The sequence below is a fragment of the Rasamsonia byssochlamydoides genome, assembly GCF_041956645.1.
Source record: "Rasamsonia byssochlamydoides strain NRRL 3658 unplaced genomic scaffold VTN77scaffold_71, whole genome shotgun sequence".
In the NCBI taxonomy this organism is placed as follows: Eukaryota; Fungi; Ascomycota; class Eurotiomycetes; order Eurotiales; family Trichocomaceae; genus Rasamsonia; species Rasamsonia byssochlamydoides.
The window spans coordinates 22,242-45,594 of record NW_027192454.1 but is presented as its reverse complement, the minus strand read 5'-3'; the positions used below and the strand labels follow the sequence as shown (position 1 = coordinate 45,594).

At 51.0% G+C, this 23,353-nt stretch overlaps 10 protein-coding genes across 10 annotated transcripts; 5 read left to right on the top strand and 5 right to left on the bottom strand.

The window, feature by feature from the left end:
- Positions 1-937: 937 nt before the first annotated feature.
- Positions 938-2,614, bottom strand: VTN77DRAFT_8395 (uncharacterized protein; the record flags this gene model as incomplete). The annotated part of the gene is made up of 1 exon (XM_069424888.1): positions 938-2,614. One exon carries the CDS (start codon positions 2,612-2,614, stop codon positions 938-940), a length of 1,677 nt encoding a protein of 558 aa, XP_069274694.1.
- A 2,277-nt stretch (positions 2,615-4,891) lies between these two features.
- On the top strand, positions 4,892-7,414 carry VTN77DRAFT_8394 (uncharacterized protein; the record flags this gene model as incomplete). The annotated part of the gene is made up of 1 exon (XM_069424887.1): positions 4,892-7,414. One exon carries the CDS (start codon positions 4,892-4,894, stop codon positions 7,412-7,414), a length of 2,523 nt encoding a protein of 840 aa, XP_069274693.1.
- An 86-nt stretch (positions 7,415-7,500) lies between these two features.
- On the top strand, positions 7,501-8,001 carry VTN77DRAFT_8393 (uncharacterized protein; the record flags this gene model as incomplete). Its single annotated transcript, XM_069424886.1, has 1 exon — positions 7,501-8,001. The coding sequence occupies one exon, from the start codon at positions 7,501-7,503 to the stop codon at positions 7,999-8,001; it is 501 nt and encodes a 166-aa protein (XP_069274692.1).
- A 488-nt stretch (positions 8,002-8,489) lies between these two features.
- Positions 8,490-9,479, top strand: VTN77DRAFT_8392 (uncharacterized protein; the record flags this gene model as incomplete). The annotated part of the gene is made up of 3 exons (XM_069424885.1): positions 8,490-8,548; positions 8,767-8,978; positions 9,052-9,479. The coding sequence occupies 3 exons, from the start codon at positions 8,490-8,492 to the stop codon at positions 9,477-9,479; spliced, it is 699 nt and encodes a 232-aa protein (XP_069274691.1).
- Positions 9,480-9,668: 189 nt separating this feature from the next.
- VTN77DRAFT_8391 (uncharacterized protein) lies at positions 9,669-10,986 on the bottom strand (the record flags this gene model as incomplete). Its single annotated transcript, XM_069424884.1, has 2 exons — positions 9,669-10,345; positions 10,479-10,986. 2 exons carry the CDS (start codon positions 10,984-10,986, stop codon positions 9,669-9,671), a joined length of 1,185 nt encoding a protein of 394 aa, XP_069274690.1.
- An 890-nt stretch (positions 10,987-11,876) lies between these two features.
- On the bottom strand, positions 11,877-13,439 carry VTN77DRAFT_8390 (uncharacterized protein; the record flags this gene model as incomplete). The annotated part of the gene is made up of 6 exons (XM_069424883.1): positions 11,877-11,887; positions 11,946-12,588; positions 12,646-13,004; positions 13,059-13,127; positions 13,188-13,262; positions 13,400-13,439. 6 exons carry the CDS (start codon positions 13,437-13,439, stop codon positions 11,877-11,879), a joined length of 1,197 nt encoding a protein of 398 aa, XP_069274689.1.
- Positions 13,440-14,171: 732 nt separating this feature from the next.
- Positions 14,172-15,905, top strand: VTN77DRAFT_8389 (uncharacterized protein; the record flags this gene model as incomplete). Its single annotated transcript, XM_069424881.1, has 2 exons — positions 14,172-14,521; positions 14,702-15,905. 2 exons carry the CDS (start codon positions 14,172-14,174, stop codon positions 15,903-15,905), a joined length of 1,554 nt encoding a protein of 517 aa, XP_069274688.1.
- A 251-nt stretch (positions 15,906-16,156) lies between these two features.
- Positions 16,157-17,141, bottom strand: VTN77DRAFT_8388 (uncharacterized protein; the record flags this gene model as incomplete). The annotated part of the gene is made up of 4 exons (XM_069424880.1): positions 16,157-16,271; positions 16,381-16,597; positions 16,756-16,954; positions 17,037-17,141. The coding sequence occupies 4 exons, from the start codon at positions 17,139-17,141 to the stop codon at positions 16,157-16,159; spliced, it is 636 nt and encodes a 211-aa protein (XP_069274687.1).
- A 416-nt stretch (positions 17,142-17,557) lies between these two features.
- On the top strand, positions 17,558-18,561 carry VTN77DRAFT_8387 (uncharacterized protein; the record flags this gene model as incomplete). Its single annotated transcript, XM_069424879.1, has 3 exons — positions 17,558-17,761; positions 17,937-18,170; positions 18,232-18,561. 3 exons carry the CDS (start codon positions 17,558-17,560, stop codon positions 18,559-18,561), a joined length of 768 nt encoding a protein of 255 aa, XP_069274686.1.
- A 675-nt stretch (positions 18,562-19,236) lies between these two features.
- On the bottom strand, positions 19,237-22,786 carry VTN77DRAFT_8386 (uncharacterized protein; the record flags this gene model as incomplete). Its single annotated transcript, XM_069424878.1, has 4 exons — positions 19,237-19,864; positions 19,933-21,928; positions 21,986-22,494; positions 22,641-22,786. 4 exons carry the CDS (start codon positions 22,784-22,786, stop codon positions 19,237-19,239), a joined length of 3,279 nt encoding a protein of 1,092 aa, XP_069274685.1.
- Between the last annotated feature and the right edge of the window lie 567 nt (positions 22,787-23,353).

Genomic DNA, 23,353 nt, shown 5'->3' with positions numbered 1-23,353 from the left:
TTTGACACCTTTTTTCTCGTAGCCTTTGCATATACATTACATCGCCCTCGCGATGTTTATTTACCGCCGTAAGCTAGCTAGCATCGGGAATTATTGTGACGGTGCTGGAGAGGAGGCAGTCTACTGTATATATAAATATATTTATTTATGCCGGGGCGGGCCCTGCCGAGAATACATATATATTATGTACATTCCAGGTGTGACTTCCTACGTACGTATATTCCTCGCCTTAATTTTTTTAATGTGTACTGTACTGTACGAAAGTAAGCATAGACAGGTCTTTTTTTTTCTTTTTTTGAAAAAAGGAGGAAAGAAAGAAAAAAGGCTAGTAGTACTGCACACGTCACGCGTGAATTCAACGGCAGAAACGAATACTCCGTACATAAAAGCACTATCGAAGTCAGATGCCGCTTGTCATGTTTCAGGAGGGAAAAAAATCAAGGTGGGCGTTGTATGTATGAGAAAAGATGGATGGAGTGCACATCCACGACACTTAGGCTGGAGCTGCCTATGTCTTACCCACTAGATATATATAAATACCTAGGCATTAATACATGGCTACAGGAGAAGGTACGTAACTCTAAATCAAAGATCAGGTGTTGATAAAGTATTGAAGTACCTACAGACTATTGCAACTGCTACTTAGTAATCAAATTAAAATTGGGGGTAGTTGATGGTCTATTCAGTCCATTAAAATTAACTATTTTTCTAAAATTTACAGTAACAAAAGATGCTCTTCATATCCTGCGTCCACCGCCGCTGCGCCGTCACGTCGTCGTCAGACACAGGCGTCTAATCGTCCTCCCTCGAGAACCACAAGGGAGAGTTCCTCCTTCACACCACAAGCCATTCCAACTACTCCATCGTTTCCTCATCATCATTGCACAGACGCAACGAGCGCTCCAAGGTCCCTCACGTCGAGATGACGCTGATTAGTTTACTGGGAAGCGCAGGTGCAAGTCGAACCGGTAGAGGCGGAGCCGGTGGGAAGGGAACCAGCAGGGCCAGTCGGGACGGAAACCGGGACGGAAGAGACGGGAAGGGAGCCAGTAGAGGGAGTCGGGACAGAACCAGCCGGGACAGAACCAGTCGAGACAAAACCAGTCAGGCCAGAGCCAGTCGGGACAGAGGCAGTCGGAACAGACACTGGAACGGAGGAAGCGATGGGAGAGTCACCGTTTGCAACGTTGCTGGCAGGAACGTTGCTGGCAGGCACCGAAACGGGGGTAGAGGTCGCGAGAGCCGGTACAGAAACGCTGCTAGTAGTAGCAACGGGGAGGGCGATGCTGGAAGCAGATGGAACAGCAGCAACAGTAGAGGAAGGCCCGTTAGCAGCGAGGATGGGGCTGCCCGTGAACCAAGAAATGAGGTAGGCCCTGATCTGAGCGCTGATGCTGACATTGATCGAACCAGACAGGAAGCTAGCCAACTGAGCAGCAGCGTCAGCAGAGAGGGCGGCAACGCTCTGACCAGCAACGCAGACACCAATAGCACCACGGATAGTAGCGCTGACGGAGTTGCCAAGGTTGCCGTTCAGGTAGGCCGAAATCTGGCTGATTTGAGCGGCGGTGAGGACATTGGCCGAGGCGTGAGCAGATGCACCAATGTAGAGCCAGTAGAGAATGAATCCCTTCAGCTCAACATCGAGCGAGCAATCAGCACCAGAAAGCCAGGCAGTCAGAGAGGCAAGAACGTCAGCACTGAGAGAAGTGGCCAATCCACCCTTAGCGGCGACGCTCAGAGCGGCCTTAATGTCAGCATCAAGGTTAACTTGAGCATCCAGGAACGCCGACAGAGAAGTGATGGCGGAGGCGGAGAGAGCACCGCTTGCGTCGACGCCGGCAGAGATCGAGACACCGACGGAGGCCGACGCAAGAGCGGTATCGGTCGAGTTCCCGGCAGCGACAACACCGGCCTGCACATTACCATTGAGCCAGGCCAGGACAGACGCTTTCAGGGACGCATCGAGAGCGCAGTTGGAGCCGTTCAGGTAGGCTTGAAGTGCAGCCTTGACATCCGCAGACAAGGAGGCAGCAACACCACCGGCGGCAGCGACATGGAGGCCAGCCTTAACGTTGACATCAAGGTTGACATTAGCCTGGATGAAGGCCGCAAGAGAAGCCTGGGCAGCAACATCAAGGACAACTCCAACTGCGGCGTCGGCGGCAGCGACGACACCATCAAGCGAGACAATCAGACCACCGCTAGCAGCAATCTGCGAGACAGTAGGGATGTAGACGTTGAGTCCAGCAGCCACATCTGCAGACAAGGTCGCGGAGGCAGAACCGCTGCACCAGTCACCGATGGCGGCCTTGACGGTAGCATTCAACGAGACAGCGTCCGAACTGCCGAGCCAGGCTTTGAGCTCCGCCCTTGCGTCAGCATCGACAGAGCCTGCTTTCAACCCGATGGCGCATCCCGTCAGAGCCGCAGCTGCTTTCGCGCTGAGGCCAGCAAAGATGTTCAGACTGCGGGCAGCGTGAATGTGCGGGTCGACATTCACGTGGGCTCCAAGGTGAGCGTCGATCGAGTTCCTCTTGTCAAACGACAAACTCGTGGGACGAGCGATGGCGCTGGTAGCCAAGGCAGCGAGGACGAAGGGAGTGAAACGCATCTTGTCAAATTAATCAGTGCTTCGAAAGAATGCAAATGGAAAGGATTATAATGAATGAACGAAGTTAAACAAGGTCTTCGAAACGAATGGACAGTCCCCTGGAAGGAAACAATGGCAATGAAAGAATGACTTGAGGTACGGATAGTGGCAAGAAAAAAAGAAGATCGAAGGGATCGCATGCCATGGATATATATAGGCCCTCTCCGGGGCCTCTCCTTTAAGCTCATTGACGCTGAGACCTGAGTGCGAATCCCATAGGGATTGGACTCCCCTACGGAGTACGGAGTATAATTTCGTATACCACTCCGTACTCCATTCAGGTTCTAGAGGTCTGTCTCAGCCACGCAAGTCCCAGGTGGGCCTCACCTCGCTAGTGGACAGTCGAAGAACATCCAAGAAACTAGTCGACAACTATTCCATACAGACTCCACTCAGCCTGATGATAGTCGGTCTCCTAAGACTCTCTGATATGGACAACAATTAGCAGTAACCGGAGATCTAGTGTTCTGCCACATATGGAGGGTACAGGCTACGGAATAAAGGTACAGCTAGGACTCACTTGCGAATATTGAACAGAAGGATCGACTCTTAGAGTAGAGGTAGCCTGTAGGGCGTACCGTGTAGATGGGTACGCCATATAGTACTCCGTAGAGAGCAAACATAAGTGCAATTTGTCCAATCGGATGAGCTGTCAGCGAAGAAAGTCGAAACAAACGGCCTCTGATCTGCAGAGCTTATTGTTTCCCGGTTCGTTCTTTGCAGCCACCAGCCAAACGTGGCTGACTGGGGATCCTCATTCCGTCCTCTACAATAATTGGCCGTCAGCACTGCCCAAGCTTTGGCAGTTGGACTTGTGGAGAAACAACTATCAGGGTCGGTGTCTTCGGAATCGGAAATATATGACCTCCAATTCAACCGTCTCCCACGCTCGCATAATGTGCTTTTTCTGGAAAAGAGCAGAACGCATAGCTAGTGTTAGCTATCATGCTAGAAAATCCCCTGGATGACGAAAAATTTGCTGTACTGCAGGAGAAGGTCTTGAAAAAGGAGGAAGCGGAGCCCTGAATTTCTGGAGCCCTTGTGGCGGTCACGGGATTATGTAAGGAGAAAGCTCGATAAGAATCACCCACAATGAAAACGTCAGTTAGCCTTGGCATTTCCCGATGAGTGCTCCGTATACTTCGTATGTACGGGAGTACTCCGTAGAAAGGATTAAAATAGGAACATGGATATTGTTGGACTTTGGGAGAGTCGAGACCGGCCCAAAGGAAATCGAAAAGGAGTGACTCCATCGAATCCAGGCAACTGGAGGCGGAAAGGGCTCAGTTTCCCAGTCAGGCAGAACCCAAAAAAAAGACGGCCCTTAGAAGTCAGCCACTGGTTATTGCAGACTTGGCTAGGAGCCTCGTTTCCACGTATGCTTTGGTTGCTGTCAGGAGTGCCGAGAACAGCGTACGTAGTACGGAGTACGAGGCAATCCCTTTCGGAAGAGCGAGGCCTGACAGGCAACTCATACTCCGTACTCCAGTCTCCGAGTCCGTAGCATGTGCCGGCCGGTGTTGGCATCCGCCGTTAGGCTGTTCAACCGTTAGACGGTTAGACTCCATAGACAGCACTCCGTGTGGAGTGGCGCTGCATCACTAGTGCTCTCTCGAGGACGGAGCTAATATGTTCCGATTCGAAAGGACGTCTTCGTATGCTGTCCTCCGTAGGGCTGCTATGGCATGAGCTGAACTATCAGAGTCCATAGCAATCCTGTACGGAGTATTATAATGGAGACGATCGAACCAACATGATGACGCTCGGAGTGATGCTTGGCAGCATTGTGATGGAAGGTCTGGACTCTCGCCAGTTTGCTTCGCTGAGGCAGCCCCTGACTTTCAAGAATAGACCTAAATCTACCGTGAACTTTTCAGAGAAGTGACAAACAATGGATATCATAAAAACAATATGAGTCCAGTTTCCTGGGTATTTTCTTTCCTTGGCGCTCTCAAAAATAAAAATGCTCTCGTCGCGTCGCACGAGTAACGCGTCAACCTCGTCCAAGTCACGTGATCGTAACAATACAATGACTAAGCAATGGTTGCCCGGGAGATCACTGTTGACGGATTCATTCACGTGATTTTAGTCCGCGCTAATGTTCAACACTATCTCGACTTCGTCGTAAAGCAGATATAGAGCATTGTAGACGACCGAATCCATCAACAAACTGACATTGGAAGGCGCCCTTTGGAAATTGTTATCGATGTGTTATCGGGCGCGTTGACCCTCTATAATATGGCCACCGAGGCATCGCATACGCCTATTTCTTCCAGCTACAATACCAGTAGTCTTCACCGATATTCAATGTCACGACAGTTGTCTCGAAGCTCGCTTTCACGGCATAACTTCGGTCGTACATCGCCTTCTTCGAATAATTCGGCATTTAGCAATGGCCCTTCTTCCTTTTCTCGCCGTTATTCCGACGGTGATGATAGCTCTGACGACGATGTGCCAGAACCCAAGTTCAGTGCCTCCGTCAAGGCATTGTTAGAAGAAGGAGACGCCCTGAGCCCTGATACTTCCCCACGACAGGAGACCAGTCCCAAAAGACTCAGCATTGTTGATAAGGATCCTGGTTCTTCCTCCTCGACGGCCGCTAGATCGGAGAGACACGTTCGAGTTGCTTCTCCGCATGAGCCATCCACCGGCAGTCCTGCCCCGCGGGTAGTCCGAGTTGGATCCGTGCGACTGACATCGAAAGAAGACGGCGCAGACTCAGAATGGAGAATGCTCTCCAATGACTTGAACACCCCGGCGCCGCGACCACGCAGTGTCCGAATTACTGGGTCAAGAAGTAGCACACGTTCGCCATCATCGATATCACCAACTCAGAAGAGGTCTTCCGAAAAAGAGAGCTTGGGCAACCTGAACGGTTCAGACTTTTCCAGCGATGAGAAAAGAGCTCGTACAGAGGAAGAATACGCCCCACGCTTCGGTACTGCGTCAGTACTCCGGACACGAGAAGAACCGGGATTGCACAGTTCAATCCGCGTCAAGAGAGTCGGGAGACTCACTGGCTCGTTTCTCAATGGACCAGCACGGAGAGGGGTCCTTCGGAGGCAGAGTGAGGAAAACAATGAACCCTCACCAGATGAAAAGGAAACTCCAGACAGGAGAGAGTCTGCTTCTTCCCTGAATGCAAAAAAGGATGAAGTCGAGTCCTCCGATCATCCCGCGAAAGCATCCACGTCACCGAAATTGACATGGATCGACTCAGATCCAGCGGAGAAGCCTGGATCAACTGCTCCAGAGTCAAACGTCGACGCACCATTTTCGGGATCCAGGTCCCCCAAGCCCTATGGATCGCGATCTCGATCCACCCCGGGGACAACCCCGGATGGTTCCTCAAAATCAGCCAGCGCAAGCGCACAGCCCGTGTATAGAGTTCCCCCTCTACCATCCATGCCTGCTACAGAAGATCCAGAAAACGATCCGCCGCCCACGTTCAAGAGAGTCAAGTCTTCGGGTTTCAGCCTCTTGAATAAGGCCGAAAAATTCTCTGTCATATACGATGATGACAAGAAAGATTCTGATCAACCTCCGGCCACAGTCTCGCCTCGAAAGCCGCTGGCTACGCGAAGTAACAACACTCCGCACCGGGCGCCGCCGCCGCCTCCACCCAAGATGTCGGTATTGGAGACGGCAACAGCAACAGGAGGGGCAGCGACGACGGTATCGCAGTCTCGCAAGAAGCGGAATCAGGTGACAATCAACCACAAAGTGTTTACCCGCCTAGATTGCATTGGGCGGGGCGGGAGTTCGCGTGTCTACCGAGTGATGGCAGAGAACTATAAAATCTTCGCACTCAAGAGGGTGAATCTGGAAGATGTCGACCGTCTAACTTTAGCTGGTTACAAAGGCGAAATTGATCTACTTAAAAAGCTCGAGAACGTGGATCGAGTCGTGCGGCTCTTCGATTGGGAAATCAACTCGGAGAAGCACACTCTCAGTGTTCTCATGGAAATCGGCGAATCTGACCTGGAAAAGCTCCTGACATATCGCCTCAACGCAGAAGATGCCGTCTTCGACATAAGCTTCACTCGGTACTACTGGAAGGAGATGCTGGAGTGTGTCCAAGCTGTTCACAAGTTCAACATCGTGCACTCCGACCTGAAGCCGGCGAACTTTCTTCTTGTGCAGGGCCGATTGAAGCTGATTGACTTTGGCATCGCAAATGCAATTCAGGACAACACGGTCAATGTGCATCGTGAGCAGCAGGTTGGAACGCCCAACTACATGTCACCCGAAGCCTTGATCGACTCCAACGCCGCCCTAGGTCTGCCGGCCAGCATGGGGAAGATGATGAAACTGGGCAAGCCCAGTGACGTGTGGAGTCTCGGTTGTATCCTGTACAAGATGGTTTACGGACAGCCGCCATTCGCCCGGATCGCCAAATACTATGAACGCATCATGGCCATTCCCAATCCCAAAGTTGCTATCGAGTTCCCTGCCTTTGCCATCGGAGGGGTGACAGTTCCTCCGGGGCTAATGCGCACGATGAAACGGTGTCTGCAACGGGATCAGACACTTCGCCCAACGGTGGACGAGCTTCTTAGCGACCGCGATCCATTTCTGTATCCCGAGGCCCAGCTGGAAGGAACCGTGCCTGTGTCTCAGGAGATGCTGAGCCGGATCTTGACGAATGTAGTCAATCACTGTCGAGCACGCGGCATCCCCAAGGATGAAGAAGTGGCTGCATGGCCAGCCGGGTTTTTCGCAAAGATCAAAGCTGCACTTGATGACGACAACATCCGATAATTAGTCCACTCTTGACGTGACGACTTCTGCTTTCTTTTCTTGGCGTTTTCTGTCTTGTCTATATCGAATTTTTTGTTTGATACCTGATGGGATTGACTTGGTTTTCTTTTTCTCTTTTTTTCTTGGGGATTTACTTCTCTGGGTTACGTCTGTTTTACCTTTTTGGGTGCGTTCAAGCGTTGCATGTTCAGGACATAAGTGTTTGTTGGTTGCATTGCAGCGGCAGGAGTTGGTTTCCGGCTGTAATAATGATTTTTTTTCTTCCTTTCTCTCTTTCTTTTCTTTTCTACTTCTTGTCTATATTTTGGGATTTCTTTCTTTTTTTTTCTTTTCATGGGAACCCCTCTTCATGCTGTCCTGGGATACGAGAGAGAAGTGTGAGGATCCTCCTTTTTACGAATGATCGTCCGACTGCGAGTTTGTTCGCCACTTGCTTTTTGCTTTTCTTTCCCGTCGTTCACGTGTTTCCTTTCCAAGTGTCTGTCCTCGCTGAGTGCAGTCTTTCTGTATCTTTCTGTCTGTATGTCTGCCTCTACAGGCTGATTGATTTCCTTTGTATGTACGTTTCTCGAGTCGAGTCGATATAAATTTAATGACAGGTCTGGTTCTCTCTGACTTGCCTTTTTTTCCCCTTCTTTTATCATAGCACCGTGAAGCCTAATGTTCATCATAGGCTTAAGCAACCAAGGACTTTTGAAAAAAATATACTGTATATCATGCCCTATGTATACCGGTGTTGACTGATTGATAAATATCAGGAATTTGGTAGGCCTGATGGAGTCCATCCATTCCGCTCGGAAGTGGGCCGACGAGTTAACCTACTCCGCGGCGGCTAAATATTAATCAATCGCATGGCCCATTCCGGCAATCTCGCGGGTGCGGGTTAACCCGCCACTCTCTGTACAGAGTACCTAGGTCCATACTCCTCCGCAGGGAGTCTGTACAGTACCTGCCGACATTCATTCCTCCTTCATTTTTTTCCCCTTTTCCCCTTCCAAGCAAAAAAGCAAAAGGAGTCTATCCGAATCTAAGAGGGGACGACAAACCAAAAAAAAAAGGAACAAATAAAACAACGATGGCGGCGTCGATAAGGGCCAATTGTCGGAAAGTCATCTGTATTGGGAGGAATTATGCGTAAGTCAATTTATTCATTCAGTCAATTGTGTTCTGTGCCTCTCGCGCTCTCTCTTAGTTCTTAATTCAATGATCGCGTCGGGCTCATATCATTACTGTGTGTGGCGCCGCGAATTGGAGACAAAAAGAGAAAAAAGCAGAGCGAATTGAACGAACGGGTCAATTCTTCCCTCTTTCTTTCCTAGAATCTAGCTAATCCAATCCCCTCTTGTTGCCAGCGACCACATCACCGAACTCAACAACACACGACCCAAACAGCCTTTTTTCTTCCTGAAGCCGCCGTCGTCGATCCTGCTGCCGGGTCAGGGACCGGTGTTGCGCCCCAAGGGCGTCAGTCTACACTATGAGGTGGAATTGGGTCTTGTTATGGGGCGGACGCTGAGGGATTTTGATCCGGAGGATCATAAGGGGGCGATCGATGCGATTGATAGTGAGTGACTATTTCTTTCTTGCGCAGTCCGTGGGTGGGTTTAAAGCGACTGACACTTCTGGTTTTTCTACAGGCTACGTCCTCGCCATCGACATGACTGCGCGCAACGTCCAAGAGGAGGCCAAGCGCAAAGGTCTGCCCTGGTCGATCGCCAAGGGCTTTGACACCTTCCTGCCCATCTCGCAGCCGATCGCCAAATCGCGGATTCCGGACCCTCACGACGCCTTCCTGCGCCTCTCGGTAGGCAATGACTTGCGCCAGGCAGACTCAACCGGTCTGATGCTGTACCGCATCCCGAGACAGTTGGCTGATATCTCGCGCGTGATGACGCTCGAGCCAGGCGATCTGGTTCTGACGGGCACGCCGAAAGGAGTCGGCGAAGTCAAGGCGGGAGATGTTATGAAAGCGACGATCGAGGTTGGTGGCAAGGTGTTGGAGGAGGGGACAATCGAGGTTGAGGTTCAAGATCGTGACGGCCGGTATGAATTCAAGGAGACTTAAGGTATGATCCTGGACTGGGAAAGAGAAGGAGCTGGTCTATATATACCCTCAGTATTTAAATACAGTGAATCTATGCACAGTCAAGAGTCCGGAATCGGCAAACTCAGATAAATATCATCCACTGCAATTGATATGTAGGTCGCTTGTGATATTGTGGCCCTTCCATCTCATTGTCTGGCAATTCTGATGTCAATTTTTGTCGCTATTCTCAAGCGGGCCCAGGGAGATATGCCTCCTCTTTCTTGTCTTCGTTTTCCTTTTGCCATACTGTGGCCATTGTACAATCCCTGTTGTTGCGTCTTGCGTTTCGCTCATATTAATCTTCTCTTGTGAAAAGCACTGTCGACAGAACCTCTCCAGGGTGTTCCATGTCCATCCTGTTGTTTCCAGAGAACGCTCCAGAGACGACTTGATATTCCCATCCCTAAGACCTTCATAGAACGCCTCCACGATGATGCCCTCTTGCTTCCGTCTAGGAAGCTGTGATCGGATGTTTTCTGCCATTAAGAAGTATGCTGCAAGGCTTTGCTTGTTCTGCTTTAAGCATTTGAGGTCGCCTTCCGGGTTTGTCTTTTGATTCTCAGCCAGAGTATGGGATGACGGCTTTGACGGCAGTCGAGATTCTGTCCCGGTATCAACGTTTCCTAACCAAGTCACTTGCTGCGTTGATGGCGGTTGTGGAGATGGAAGAATCGAGTCATGCATTGAAGGCATTGAGTTAGGAATCATCGTTATTGACTCTTCTCGATTGTCCTGTACAGAAACATCCTGTGGATTCTCGCAATGCCCGTCTTGTGACGACAAAACGGTATTGACGCAGGACGGCCTTCCCAAACCTGCAAAGTTCGCATCTTGTTCATTGTGCCCTTTATGTATCTGTCAGTAATTTGTAATCAATGTGAACAAATGGAATGAGGAAGTTGGTGCGACAAAGAACGCATCAATCCACTAAGTGTGTAGCATGCTGCTATATATATATATATATATCCGCATACGTACTCATATCTTCCGGCTCCTGAGACAATTCTCTCCCTGCATTCCCTTGTAAATAACGCATTTCTTCTGCTGACACTTTTCCCAGAGGTACACGCGACCCTTCTACATGCTTCTGAAGAATTGATGCGTATTTGTTCTCAAAATTTCCGAGAGCGGCTTGTAGCTCAACGTCATCGTCTTCGAGAGCTTTGACGCGCAAGATCACTGACTCGAGACTGGACCCGAGCTCCGTTCTAATCTGCAAAGCAAGCTCAATGGTTTCGGAAAGCTTTTCCTTCAGGGACCTGGTCTCATCCCTGAGCTCATGATTCTCCGCTTGCAATGTCTTAACGAGGGTTGCGAGATCAGAAAAGCCCTGCTGGACTGCAAGGGTCTTCTTGTTGGCGGAAACAAGTTCTGCTCCGATGCTATCGATTTGATCTACAAGATGGATATTCTCCTGACGGAGGTGGTAGGCCCAAAGGAGAGAGCTTTTGTTGGTGGAGGGATCGGGCTGGTCCCGGGGAGCCATAGTATCCAGGATGGTGAATTATGAATTATGGGTAGCAGCTTGATAGTTCTTCAATATCTGAGAGAGCGAGACACCCGGGAATACTGTTCTTCGACGAACAGCAAGGGGATATGGCACAAGAAATTCGAGAAGTACTGGTCCGTCCCTGATGGAGAAGTGACAGCCAGAGCCAGTACCCTGACGTAGTCCTCCCGGGGTGCGATTACGGAAGGCGCAGAATCGGGAAGGAGCGACATACAATTCAGCCACGGTGTGCATACGGGAAGGAGGGTAACGTGACTAAGAGCAGAACTAACTTATCAACAAAGGAAATGGCATTTACCTCTATCTATTGCAAATCAATCAGGTATGCAACCACCTCGTGTCATTATCATTCATTCGTCCGTTCGCCCAAACTGCCTCCTGCCTCATCTGTTCATAGTCTTGAGAAGGACAATGAAAAGCGCTCGAACGAAGAGATCTCATTCGCTTAGCCTGTGATCAAGTATGATTTTGAGTCATGCTTAACCAAAGGACAAAGCTAGGGTACAGAGCGAAGAAGGAAATCCAGATGAAAACCGTAAATGTAGAAAGCATGAACAGGCAAAAGATCTCAACAAGAACAGGAGACTACATAAGAAATTTGCGGCCCTGGCAGGGCCCGAAGACGCAAGACGGGAAGCAGTGTACATGAGCTTCCGCCTTGCATCCTCGGCAGACCGCTGTAAGAAACAATTACATGCGGTACATAGGAAAGCCACTTTTGAGAATCTGCCAAAACCAGCGAGCTCCAAGCCCAGGCTGGCTCCTAATAATGCCTCCCTTCTCTCGAGTTCAGAACCAAGAGTACACGTACTCCCAGATCGGCCCGAGGGAAAGAGACACAACGCGTCGGGACAAAGGTAGGTAGTTTAGATGAGGTCTGGAGGCAACTGTTAGAATCAAATCACGTGCCATAATTGACCGAGTCTCGAACTTACCAGCAACGTTCATAGGCATCTCCTCGATCTGGGTGTTGTAGAACTGCTCAATCTCACGCATCATACGGACATCGTCAGCAGTGACGAAGTTGATAGCAACACCCTTACGACCGAAACGACCACCACGACCAATACGGTGAATGTAGTTCTCACGGTTGGCAGGAAGGTCGTAGTTGATGACCAGAGAAACCTGCTGGACATCAATACCACGAGCCAGGAGGTCAGTGGCGATCAGCACACGGGAAGATCCAGAGCGGAACTCCTTCATGATAACATCACGCTGGGACTGCTCCATATCACCGTGCATGGCAGAGACAGTGAAGTCACGGGCAGTCAGCTTGTCAGTAAGCCAGTCGACCTTCCGGCGGGTGTTGCAGAAGATGACGGCCTGGGTAATAGTGACAGTTTCGTACAAGTCGGACAGAGTGTCCAGCTTCCATTCCTCCTTCTCGACGGCAATGTAGAACTGCTTGATACCCTCAAGGGTAAGCTCGTCCTTCTTGACCAGGATGCGGACAGGGTCACGCATGAACTTGGTGGTGACCTCGAGGACGTCCTGAGGCATGGTGGCGGACAGCAGGACGACCTGGGTCGACTGAGGAAGGAGCTGGAAGATGTCGTAGATTTGCTCGGTGAAACCACGCTATATGCGGTTAGCGACAGTCGTTCAGACAGACGGCACTCCCACACGGGAACTTACAGAAAGCATCTCATCGGCCTCGTCGAGGACGAACATCTTGATGTTGTCGGTCTTGAGGACACGGCGCTGGATCATGTCGTGGACACGGCCGGGCGTACCGACAACGACCTGAGGACCCTCCTGAAGAGCCTTCATGTCCTCACGGACGTTGGTACCACCAATGCAAGCATGGCACTCAACGCTCATGAAGTCACCAATGGCGACCACGACCTTCTGAATCTGCTGGGCAAGCTCACGGGTAGGAGCAAGGATCAAAGCCTGGCAGGCCTTCAGGGAGGTGTCGATCTTCTGCAGGGCGGAGATGGAGAAGGTGGCAGTCTTGCCGGTACCGGACTGCGCCTGAGCGATGACATCGTTGCCTGTAGACAAGCATTAGATTTGACCAATTCACCAGATGGATAATCCAAACCTACCCCTGATGACGGGCATGATGGCACGCTGCTGGATAGCAGAGGGGCGCTCGAAACCATAAGCGTAGACACCTGATCGTTATCAGTTTTCTGCCTGACGATCGAACTGTTACCCCGCGTTGTTGAACTTACCTCGAAGCAGCTCAGGCTTCAGGTTCATAGCATCGAAGGAGTCGGTGATCTCGTCATAGTTAGACTCGATCTGTCCTGTTGAGCGTAAAGCGCACAGTTAGCGATCATCATCACGATTGCCGTTGAAAAAAAGGTGAGGATCAAGTGTCGCCACAAGCGAAATTTCACAAGTAGCTCCACGAAATCACAGAATAAATTGCAGAGATGCATACCCTCAGGGACCTCCTCCAAACCCTTTCCAGAAGAAGCCATGATTGTAGCGGTTGTGTTGGGTGATCACAGGCAGTGCGCTGTGATCGGTGGACAGTGGGGTAGATGTAGCGTTACAGGCGAAAAGCGTCGAGCCACAGACGATCCCGTGGGATATCGCTGTAGCAGCTATGCGCGATGAAAATAGGCGTCTCGTAGAACTAGAATCACGGCTCTCTGTAGCAAGAGAGAACCAACAGATCCTAGTAGTAGGTGGTGAAAACTCTGTCGCGGTGAATTCAAGTGAAGTGGTGAAGAAGAAGAGAGGAGGGAATGGTAGTTTTTTTTTAACGAAGCCATGAAATTTTCTATGCTAGCGCGGGTCTGCCACAGCGCCGCTGCCCGCATTGCCAGCGACCACAGACACTGACCGCCCACCTCGCTGCCCACCACTGGCAGACCCCATCCACTTTTTGCCGCCTTGGTCCTTTTTTTTTTTGCCATCCGATGAGACCAACTTTTTTCCCTACTGGTCTCCATGGCCCATGGGGCCTGGTGAGTAATTCTATCCTCCATTGCTTTCCTCGGTTCCGCTCTGAAATCTGATCAGGCAATCTTTCTACTGGCATGGCCCCGAATGCCCAACTTTTGACGCAACGCCTTCGTGTACCCGCCGCCTCTGCACACAGCCAATCAGCCTGTGGGCGGTCTCTCGTTCGTTAATGTTAGGGTTCGTGGCCGGCAAAACTGGTCGAGGAGGGTTTCCCCAGACGGGCAACTATATTACGGGGCAGGATGACTGCACCTGTGTCTGAGGCACCACCTGATACCTACGCCTCATCCCACAGGAGTAACGGCAGCGTGCAGAGTCACTTGGAGTCATTGGAGTCATCACTTGTGGCTAGTCGTGATGCAAGTGATGCAATTCCCTGTCATCCTCTCGGGGTGAAACCGAGTGGCAACGGCCTGACTGCAGCTTGGGATCTCCGCGCCGCAATTGGAGATTTCAATGCGCTGCCCGATGAGGTGATCTTGATACTGTTTGAGTACTTGGATGCGTCGAGTTTGTTGAATATAGGACGCACTTGTAAGGCGCTGTATGCGTTTACGCGATCAGAAGAGTTATGGAAGACGCTGTTCATTCGGTAAGACTGATTTTTTTTTTAGTTTCTCTAAAAAAAAAAAAGAAAATGAAATTGAGATATTTTGTGACTTTGAAATAATTTTCAATCTGGTTTAAGGTGTATTAAGTCTTAAGTACAGCCGTTTCAGCAGGGCAATTTCAATATTTCAGTATACATTCCGCTAACAAGCAACAATTGCAGAGCTTCACCGAAAGAGTTCTCCTGGCGAGGAACGTGGCGCGCAACCCACCTTAACCTGCTTCCCTCCCAGATTCCCACATTAGACTGCTCCCATCTTTTTTCAGACGCCCTGCATCGTCCTTTCTACTGTGCGCATATCTCATTAGAGCCCTATGTTACCAACATTCCCGCTCGGAACCAGATCACTCGACTCAAGAACCTGTCTCCAGAAGAGTTCCAAGAATCGTGGACAGACCGACCGTTCATCCTCACTGAGCCGGTGAAAGAATGGCCTGTGTACAAGCAATGGTCCACGGAGGTCCTTCTCCAGAAGTACGGCGACACCGTCTTCCGCGCTGAGGCTGTCGACTGGCCTTTGAAGACGTATGTGGAGTACATGAAGAACAATTCAGACGAGAGCCCACTGTACCTCTTTGACCGGAGCTTCGTCGAAAAGATGGGCATCAAGGTGGGACAGCCGCACGAAGTACCGGATGCTGCGTACTGGCCACCACCTTGTTTCGACGAAGATCTCTTTGCGGTGCTCGAGTCGGACCGTCCAGACAGGCAGTGGCTCATCATTGGGCCCGAGCGGTCGGGCAGTACATTCCATAAGGATCCCAACGCCACCAGCGCCTGGAACGCGGTCCTCCGCGGCTCCAAATACTGGATCATGTTCCCGTCCTCGTCAAAGCTCCCGCCGCCTCCAGGGGTGTATGTGTCGGCCGACCAGAGCGAAGTGACTTCCCCTCTCAGCATTGCAGAGTGGTTGCTGGGCTTCCACGCAGAGGCGCGACGCACGCCGGGCTGCATCGAAGGGATCTGCGGGGAGGGCGAGATCCTGCACGTTCCATCCGGGTGGTGGCACCTGGTGATCAACCTGGAGCCATCCATCGCCATCACTCAGAACTTCATTCCCCGCGCACACCTGACGGCGGCACTGGATTTTCTACAGAATAAGCCGGACCAGGTCTCGGGCTTCCGCAAGGATATCGAGGATCCATATGCGCTGTTTGTTGAGAAGATGAAAGAGAGACATCCCGATCTGCTGGAGAAGGCTCTCAAGGATATGGACAAGCAAAGGGAGGGGAAGAAGAGGAAGTGGGATGAACTCGTTCACGGCAAGATTGATGGAGACGGAAATGACGCCACAAAGGATGGTGAGGGCGGCGGATTTAGTTTCGGATTTGGAGATGATGATGCGAGCGATATTGAAGTCCCCTAGAATTTGGCAAAGAGCTTGACATGACATGACGCATTATTGGATGGAACTGTCTACTGCAGACATGGTATATACGATAAAACTATATCAAATGAAGTAAATAGATCTTGAACATGAACACCATTGAACACCGTGATACTCGTACTGAGAGAACATCAAAAGAGTTAAATCCAACCAACACTTCTTGAAGACATAAAGTTTCGAGGGAAATCCCGCTTCATACAACGTTTTGCATGATTTGGTCATATCATACTTCAATGACAAGCAACAGACTTGGATGCAGTCGACTCCCCAAAGACCAAATAGCCGATGAATGCACCAACAGCCACAGAGAGCATGATCCAGCCATTGTATGTCATGAAGAGGAGCCTTTCGATCGTGGTCAGCATGCAGTTGCATAGAAGTTCATAAATAAAGTTGCATCCCAAGGACGCAGCAGGCAGATTAGACTGGGCTGAAGAGTGACGACGAAACTTACATGATAAAGAAGCTATAAAACACCTGGATGGCATACAACGCCGCCATGACGAGTTTTCCCCGCCGCTCCAAGGCTCTTTTGCTATCCCTGCCTACAAGCAGTGAGCTCGTTTCATGTGCATCATTGCCGGTTACGCTCCCGATGGCAGTTCCCGTGGCAGGCTCTGCTGCAGCAGATGATGATGGTATGGCTGCTGAAGCGCCAGCGATCTCATCGTCTTGGTAGAAAGACATCAGAGCTTTCTTTCAGCGACAGCGGACAGAAATACAGAATACACCGGGTACTCAAACCCAAAGCACACAAGATTGTCGCTGGAAGGGGGAGGGAAAAAATAGGCATGATAGAAAGCAAGCAAGCAGGTTTGTATTCACGTACCAACGGTGACCGGACCAGAATAAGCCTTCAGCTGTCGTGCATGCGAAGCCTCATACCGTCGTGTAAGTTCTCGGACGCCCTCGTAGGCCGCTGTCAGGAGGATGATGACAAGGAGAGAGACGATCAGAGAGGCTGTCCCTGTGATGTGCCACTGAGGGAACACGATGCATAGATCTTTCGTGGACCAGGTGAAGAGCATCTATGGAGAAGAACACAGATTGTCAGCTAAGCTGCATAGTCCATTGAACAGTGTCAAACAGACGGGCTTTGTCAAGGCTCACATTCATACTGCACTTCCCTCCCATGTCCATGTCACCGTGACCACTGTGCCCGCCATGATCCATATCGCCGTGGTCCATCCCCGCATGGTGTGATGAATGGTCCATTGTCGTAGATGGAGTACTGTGCGTAGAGAATTGATGGAAGGAGATACAACAGACACCTGCAGTCAATCGTACCGTAATATTTAGATCAGCAGAACAACTCAAGAGAATATATAGCTTATCTGTTCTCTGGCCCGATCCTTGTCTGTCATTGCAACAACGGGACAACACGCAATGGCCGGTGCAAACAGCGCAAACAATGTGCTCGAATTAGCTCTCTCTCCGCGTTGACTGATTGGTGGCTCCGATCTGATTGATCCGCAGAACGCTTCTCCTCCGCATCATCTTTCTCTGCCTTGTCGCATGTGAGTGAGTTTCCCCGACCGTCGTGCGTAATTCTCCAATCCTTATTTCCATTCGTTAGTTTTTTTTCTTCCACACTTCGTTATCCGACGAAAAGAGCTCTTAGTTCGTCAGGGATGGCGGAAAACGCGCCTCCCGCGTCAACATCAGCACCCTCCAACGGCGCGGGGACGACAACGGCCACCGCCAGTAGTAGTACTACGGGGGGAACGAGCAGTGGGACAGATCAGAATCAGAGTCGGGGAATACCCTATTATGAGAAGCTGCGGCGGGATTTGAGGGATACGTTACAGAAGAAGCGGATGATGGATAAGAGCATGGTGAGTTTGCTTGCGAGTCGCGACGGTCGCGTCGTGATAGTCTCCTTCAGGCTGCACCTCACGAACGAGGGCGTCTGTCAATTATTGTCCTTGATGACTCTTCAATTCTTCCACGCGCTTGAACTATCCATTCGCAAGCGTTCGAAACTGACAATCTCGCGCGCGACTCTTTTAGGCCCAACTGGAAGAGCAAATCTACCGCTTCGAGCAGTCATACCTCGAGGAGACCAGTGCCGGAAACATCATCAAGGGATTCGACAACTACATCAAGGGGGCCTCTGGAGGATCTACCGTCGGTGCAGGCGGACTCACGATCACGGGGAGCGGCGGCGCAGGGGCTGCGAGACGCAAAGCCCAGGTGTCTGATCAGGACCGAGTGTTTTCGCGCAGTTCGGCCAGTTTTATGAGAGTAAGTTTGCAGTTGCTTAATAAGGGGGTAGGGATTGATGCCAATGTCTTCTGACGTTCAGAACCTGCAATCTGCACAGGACTCTCCCGCTCCTTCATCCGCGCAGACCACCCCTTCCCACGCCCCTACCCCGACATCCTCGCATAACGGCCTAGCCAGCGCCGGTCCGAACAGCACCACCAAATCCGGCGACGGCGCCGTGAAATCCTCCGGATCGAGCAGCTCCAAGAACAAGAAGAAATCCAGCGGAGGGGGCTCCGCCGCCGCTCGGGATGGTAGCAACAAAGAGGACGATGCGGCGGACGGGGGGACAGACGGGGCTGGGACCGGGGACGGAAGCGCGTCGAAACCACCGGCGAAACGGTTAAAGATTACTTACGGGAGGGATTGATTCGTGCCCTGCTACTCGACATTGGTCCCTTTCGGTCTGCCGGGTCTGATTTATTTCTTTCTTCCACCGCTCAAACATCTCCCTTCACTCCTCAATAGTAGGAGAGGCGTAGCATCTCTTTAACCCTCATTTCATGCTTTCTTTCTTTCACGCATGCACACGCAGGGATTGGTTATTAAAAAAAAGGCTCTACGGCGTTTGTTTCATCCTTTGTTTTATCAAACAGGTAATGTACTTGATAACCCTAGAAGGTACGGACGGCCAGGGGTTCGGTGTTTCCAGGATTTGCATAAGCTTTGAGGATACCTACATATCTTGTTTTTGTTTTGTTTTATCCATGGTGCGGTTCGTTCGACGTCAAGGAAAGGAAAGAAAAAGAAGTTCTTGATTGAAAAGGGGTTCGACGGTATCTTTTATACATGTATGTACAGTACAATAATATTTCCTTTGCATAGGCAGGTTGGCTAGGTAGGTAATTCTGCGAACTGGAATTGACTAATAATACCTACTTTGTTATTTATAATGAAACCTTGCTGTCTAACCCCTTTTTTTTCTTTTCTTTCCCTCCATATACAAGCCACCTACGAATAATCGATGCCATGTAATCCATCCATGTCCATGGAATTCCGTCGTATAGACAGGTCAATCCACCCTTCCCCAGGTGTTTTGGTTTTTCTACAACTGCAGCCTATACGTCGCGACCTCAAACGGCCTCAGCTCAATATTCACGCTCAGCTGGCCCTGGCCCTTCTCTGCGCCGTGGATCGGCAACTCAACCTCATCGTCTTCCAGGACATTGCATTTCCAGACCTTTTTCACAGGCAACTTCGTGTGAATGGTGCCGCGACTCTTGCCGCCTAGCGAATCGTAGATGCGCAGAATGACGCTCTGGCCTCTGCGTGTGGGGAATTCGCCGCGCGACACGTCCTCGTCGTCTTCGCCGCGTTTGACGGCGTCTAGGATTAGGGACTTGGAACCGGTGAGGCTGATGGCTTCGAATGCGTTGGCGTTCTCGTTGCCAGATGCCGGGTGCAGTATCAACGGGTTGTTGAAGTTGTAGCCAGCCCGGATGACTCGGTGGTCAAGATTCCCGGCATGTGGCAAGATCGCATAGCGGATGTGATGACGGCCCATGTCGGCATGGGCGTCTGGAGCCTTGGGAGCTCTCAGCAGGGACAAGCGCATCAGATTCCCGCACGTCGCAAAGCCGTACTTGGAGTCGTTAAGGATGGAGACTCCGTAGCCATGCTCAGACAGATCAGCCCACTTGTGACAGCAGACCTCGAACTTTGCCATATCCCAGCTGGAAATTAACGTTAGCATCTGCAAGTCGTATCGGTTCTTGGAATTAACAGTTGTTTATGTACTCACCTCGTATTGTAGTGGGTCGGGCGTCTGATGATACCATATTGAGTCTCATACGATGCTTCTGTATTCACAATATCAACAGGGAATTCCACCTTGAGGAATTTCATCGTCTCCCGCCATTCGACTTCGCTCTCAAACTCCACATAGGACGGCTCGTCATCGTTCACGCTGGCCGACAGAGTGATGGTCGTCTTGGCCCAACTCTTCTCGCTGATCTGAGTCTCTGTAACGACGCTGACACGGTGAGGCGAGTTCTCGGAGATAGACGTTTTACCAGAGGGGAGCTCTTTCCTGGAATCGAGGTGATAGACCTCCACATCCCAAGCTTGCCAATACAGAGGTTTGTCGTCAAAGATCACCAGCTGGCCGGCTTTCCCACCCGGGGCAATAACCTCACGCTCGGCTTCCAGGTCGAACAAGGAGGTGATGACTCCATCTTGAACATCCACCCTCAGCTTGCTGTTCGAAAGACGGAACACTCCAGGCTTGATTTCCTGCACTGACACCGATGGAGATTCAGTGGAGCCTAGAGGCTTAACATTCATCACCCCAGTATCACCGCTGACAAGGGCATAGCTGGGCTTTCCTGAGGCCGAAGAGGCCCCTGGGATCTTGACGATTTCTGAGCGAGGCCATGGCAGTGTGTTGATCGCCACAAGCCCCTTGCTGCTGTCCTCGCCATTAAAACCAAGCGCCTTGAGAGCCTCTTCTTTGAGCTTCTGTCCCGTCTCGAAGACCCCCGCGTAAAGTTCGTTGGAGTCGTCATAGCACATCTCAATTGAACTTCCGGGCAGGCAGTCATGGAACTGGCAGAGGAGAATCGCTTCCCACATGTCGTCAATCTTCTCCTTTGGATACTTGTAGCTGCCTTTGATGTTACTGACGCTCGCCAGCGTCGCCAGCAATTCGATCTCGCGAAGCAAGAACTCCCCTTTCCGGTTGTTCCGTTTGTTGTTCGCCTGGGTGGTGTATGTACCGCGGTGCAGCTCGAAATATAGCTCACCATACCAAGTCACAAATTCTGTGCCTTCCGCAGCCTTCTTCTCTAGCCGCGCAAAGAAATCATCAACGGAGTCACCCATCTTCACCCGAGGAAGTAGACCGGTCTTGTCACTGAGTCCACGGCATCGACGTAACTTTTCCAAATGCTCAAAGGTGGGACCACCACCTCCGTCTCCCTTGCCAAAGACCAGAAGGGATGTGTTGTCCTGATCCATGGACTTGTGCTGAGTCACACTTCGCTTGACATCGCCAAAGTGGGCTTCAGCGGTATAGGTCTCGGACGGTGCCATATGGCAGATCACTTGACTGCCGTCGAGAGCAACCCAATTAAAGGTGGTGTGCGGGAAGTTATTGATGTTGTTCCAACTGAGCTTCTGAGTAAAGAATCGGCTCATACCAGCCAGCCGGCAGAGCTGTGGCAGCTGGCCCGAGTAACCAAAGGTGTCTGGAAGCCAGAATGTAGTACATCGCTCACCAAAGTGACTCTCAAAAAAGCGTTGGCCATATAAGAATTGCCTCACAAGCGACTCGCCACTGGGCATGTTAGTATCGTGCTCGACCCAGCTGCCCCCGATGGGCTGGAAGTTTCCCTTTTTGACCCATGCCTTGACCCGGTCAAACACCGAGGGATAATACTTCTCAAGCCACTTGTACTGCTGGGCCTGGGAACAGGCAAAACGGTGCTCCGGATACCGGTCCATCAGATCACATTGGTTCGACCAAGAACGCGCGACCTTGCGCTTCGTCTCTGCCCACGGCCACAGCCAGCAAGTGTCGATATGGCAGTGACCAATGGCGTAGACGATGGGCTCCGTGCCCGTCTCGTAGACCTTGGACGAATCGACCTTATCACCTAGATATTTCTGTGCAATCTTTCTTGCCTTCTTAATGGACTCTTGGCTTCCATTGCCTGCAATGAAAGTATCCATAATCTCGTTGGCCACGACCATAGCTTCGTGTTGTTCCCATGAGTCCGCTGGGAACTCTCTGGCCGCATCTTTCAGTCGTCAGTACAGCCGTCACGTTCAATAACCCCGTAAGGAAATCGACCTACCTCCGATGATCCAGAAATCATAGTACAGTGCCCGCGCCTCCAGGTTCACCGCGGTGATCTGAGCCTTTGTCAAAGTAAAGTATCTGTTGGGATTCGGGGGTTGGATAGCATCCCCGCCGGGTGCATTACCAAACATGTTGTTACAAGCCATTTCAATGTAGAAGACATGCTCCTTGCCATCCCGCCAGGCGTCCGGGATGATCCACTCGATCCGCTCCCCGTTGCCAGTCAGGCCCTGCAACGGATGGCCCTTCTCGGACCAGACCATCCCCTCACAACCGGCATCCCAATGGAATTCCAGGTGTTCCTTCTGAAGGAGGTCCTGTGGGATCGTGAGACGGATTCGGAACCAATGCGTCGACCAGCTGGGCCCAAACGAGGCACCAATCTGGGTAGGTTTGAACTCGTGGGAGGTTGCTTCTTCGAAGGTCGGACGCTGCAAGTCTGGGACAGAATAAACCGAGAGCTTAACATGGTCTGGATCTGAGACCACCGCCTCAAAAAACTTTCTGCACGAGTGTCAACAACTTGCTGTGTCTGTATAATCTGGTGCGTTCAAAATACATAGTTACGTGTCATGACGTATGGGGAATGACTCGAGTGGATAAAGAAATAAAATAGGAAAAAATAAATAAAGGAAAGACGGAATGCCTACGCAACCAGATTCTCCTTCTCATACTGCCCCCTAGCAGTAAACTGGCGCAATCTGTCGATGTAGATATTCTTGATGTGTTGGCCGACCGGACGCGACGCCAGCTTGGGGTAGGAGCTGGGAGCTCGGGACGGAGCTTCTCCACCCATGGTGGCGAGTAATTAATTAATCACGATCAGACAGACAACGAGTGCTCGAAGAGGAAATCCAGCCGTCTAGATGTTGAGGTGGTTAACGGTAACAATGCCACCAGACGGCTAGGAGGAGGGAGGGAGTTGTGAAGTCACAAGTAAACAGATAAGAGGCAAGCACTGGAATGTTGCCCCCAAGGATGATGACGATGATGTCTGCGGGGTAAAAGCGGGCCCGGTCTCAGGTCCACGGTCCAGCTGGAGCTTAGATTTAATTAGTAGTTGGTAATAATAATTAGTGAGGATTGCGGATCCATCCACGTCTCTGGCGGCACAAACGTGGTCGGAGAGAAGCACTGAAGGAAGACAGTCTGAAGCAAACGGATTCCAACAATGACAAAGTTTGCAGGATGCGACTTCATCACCATCTGCCTGGGACTGTTCTTTCCCTGTTCGGGAATGTAGAAGAACCAGGTCCTAATTACCTAGGTAACTAAAATAATTCTGCAAGGGAGTTTCGAGTCTCGACTCTCGACTGATATCGGGCCCTGTCAGCGCTTCTGTAAAACAAGGGCTGTGTGGCTA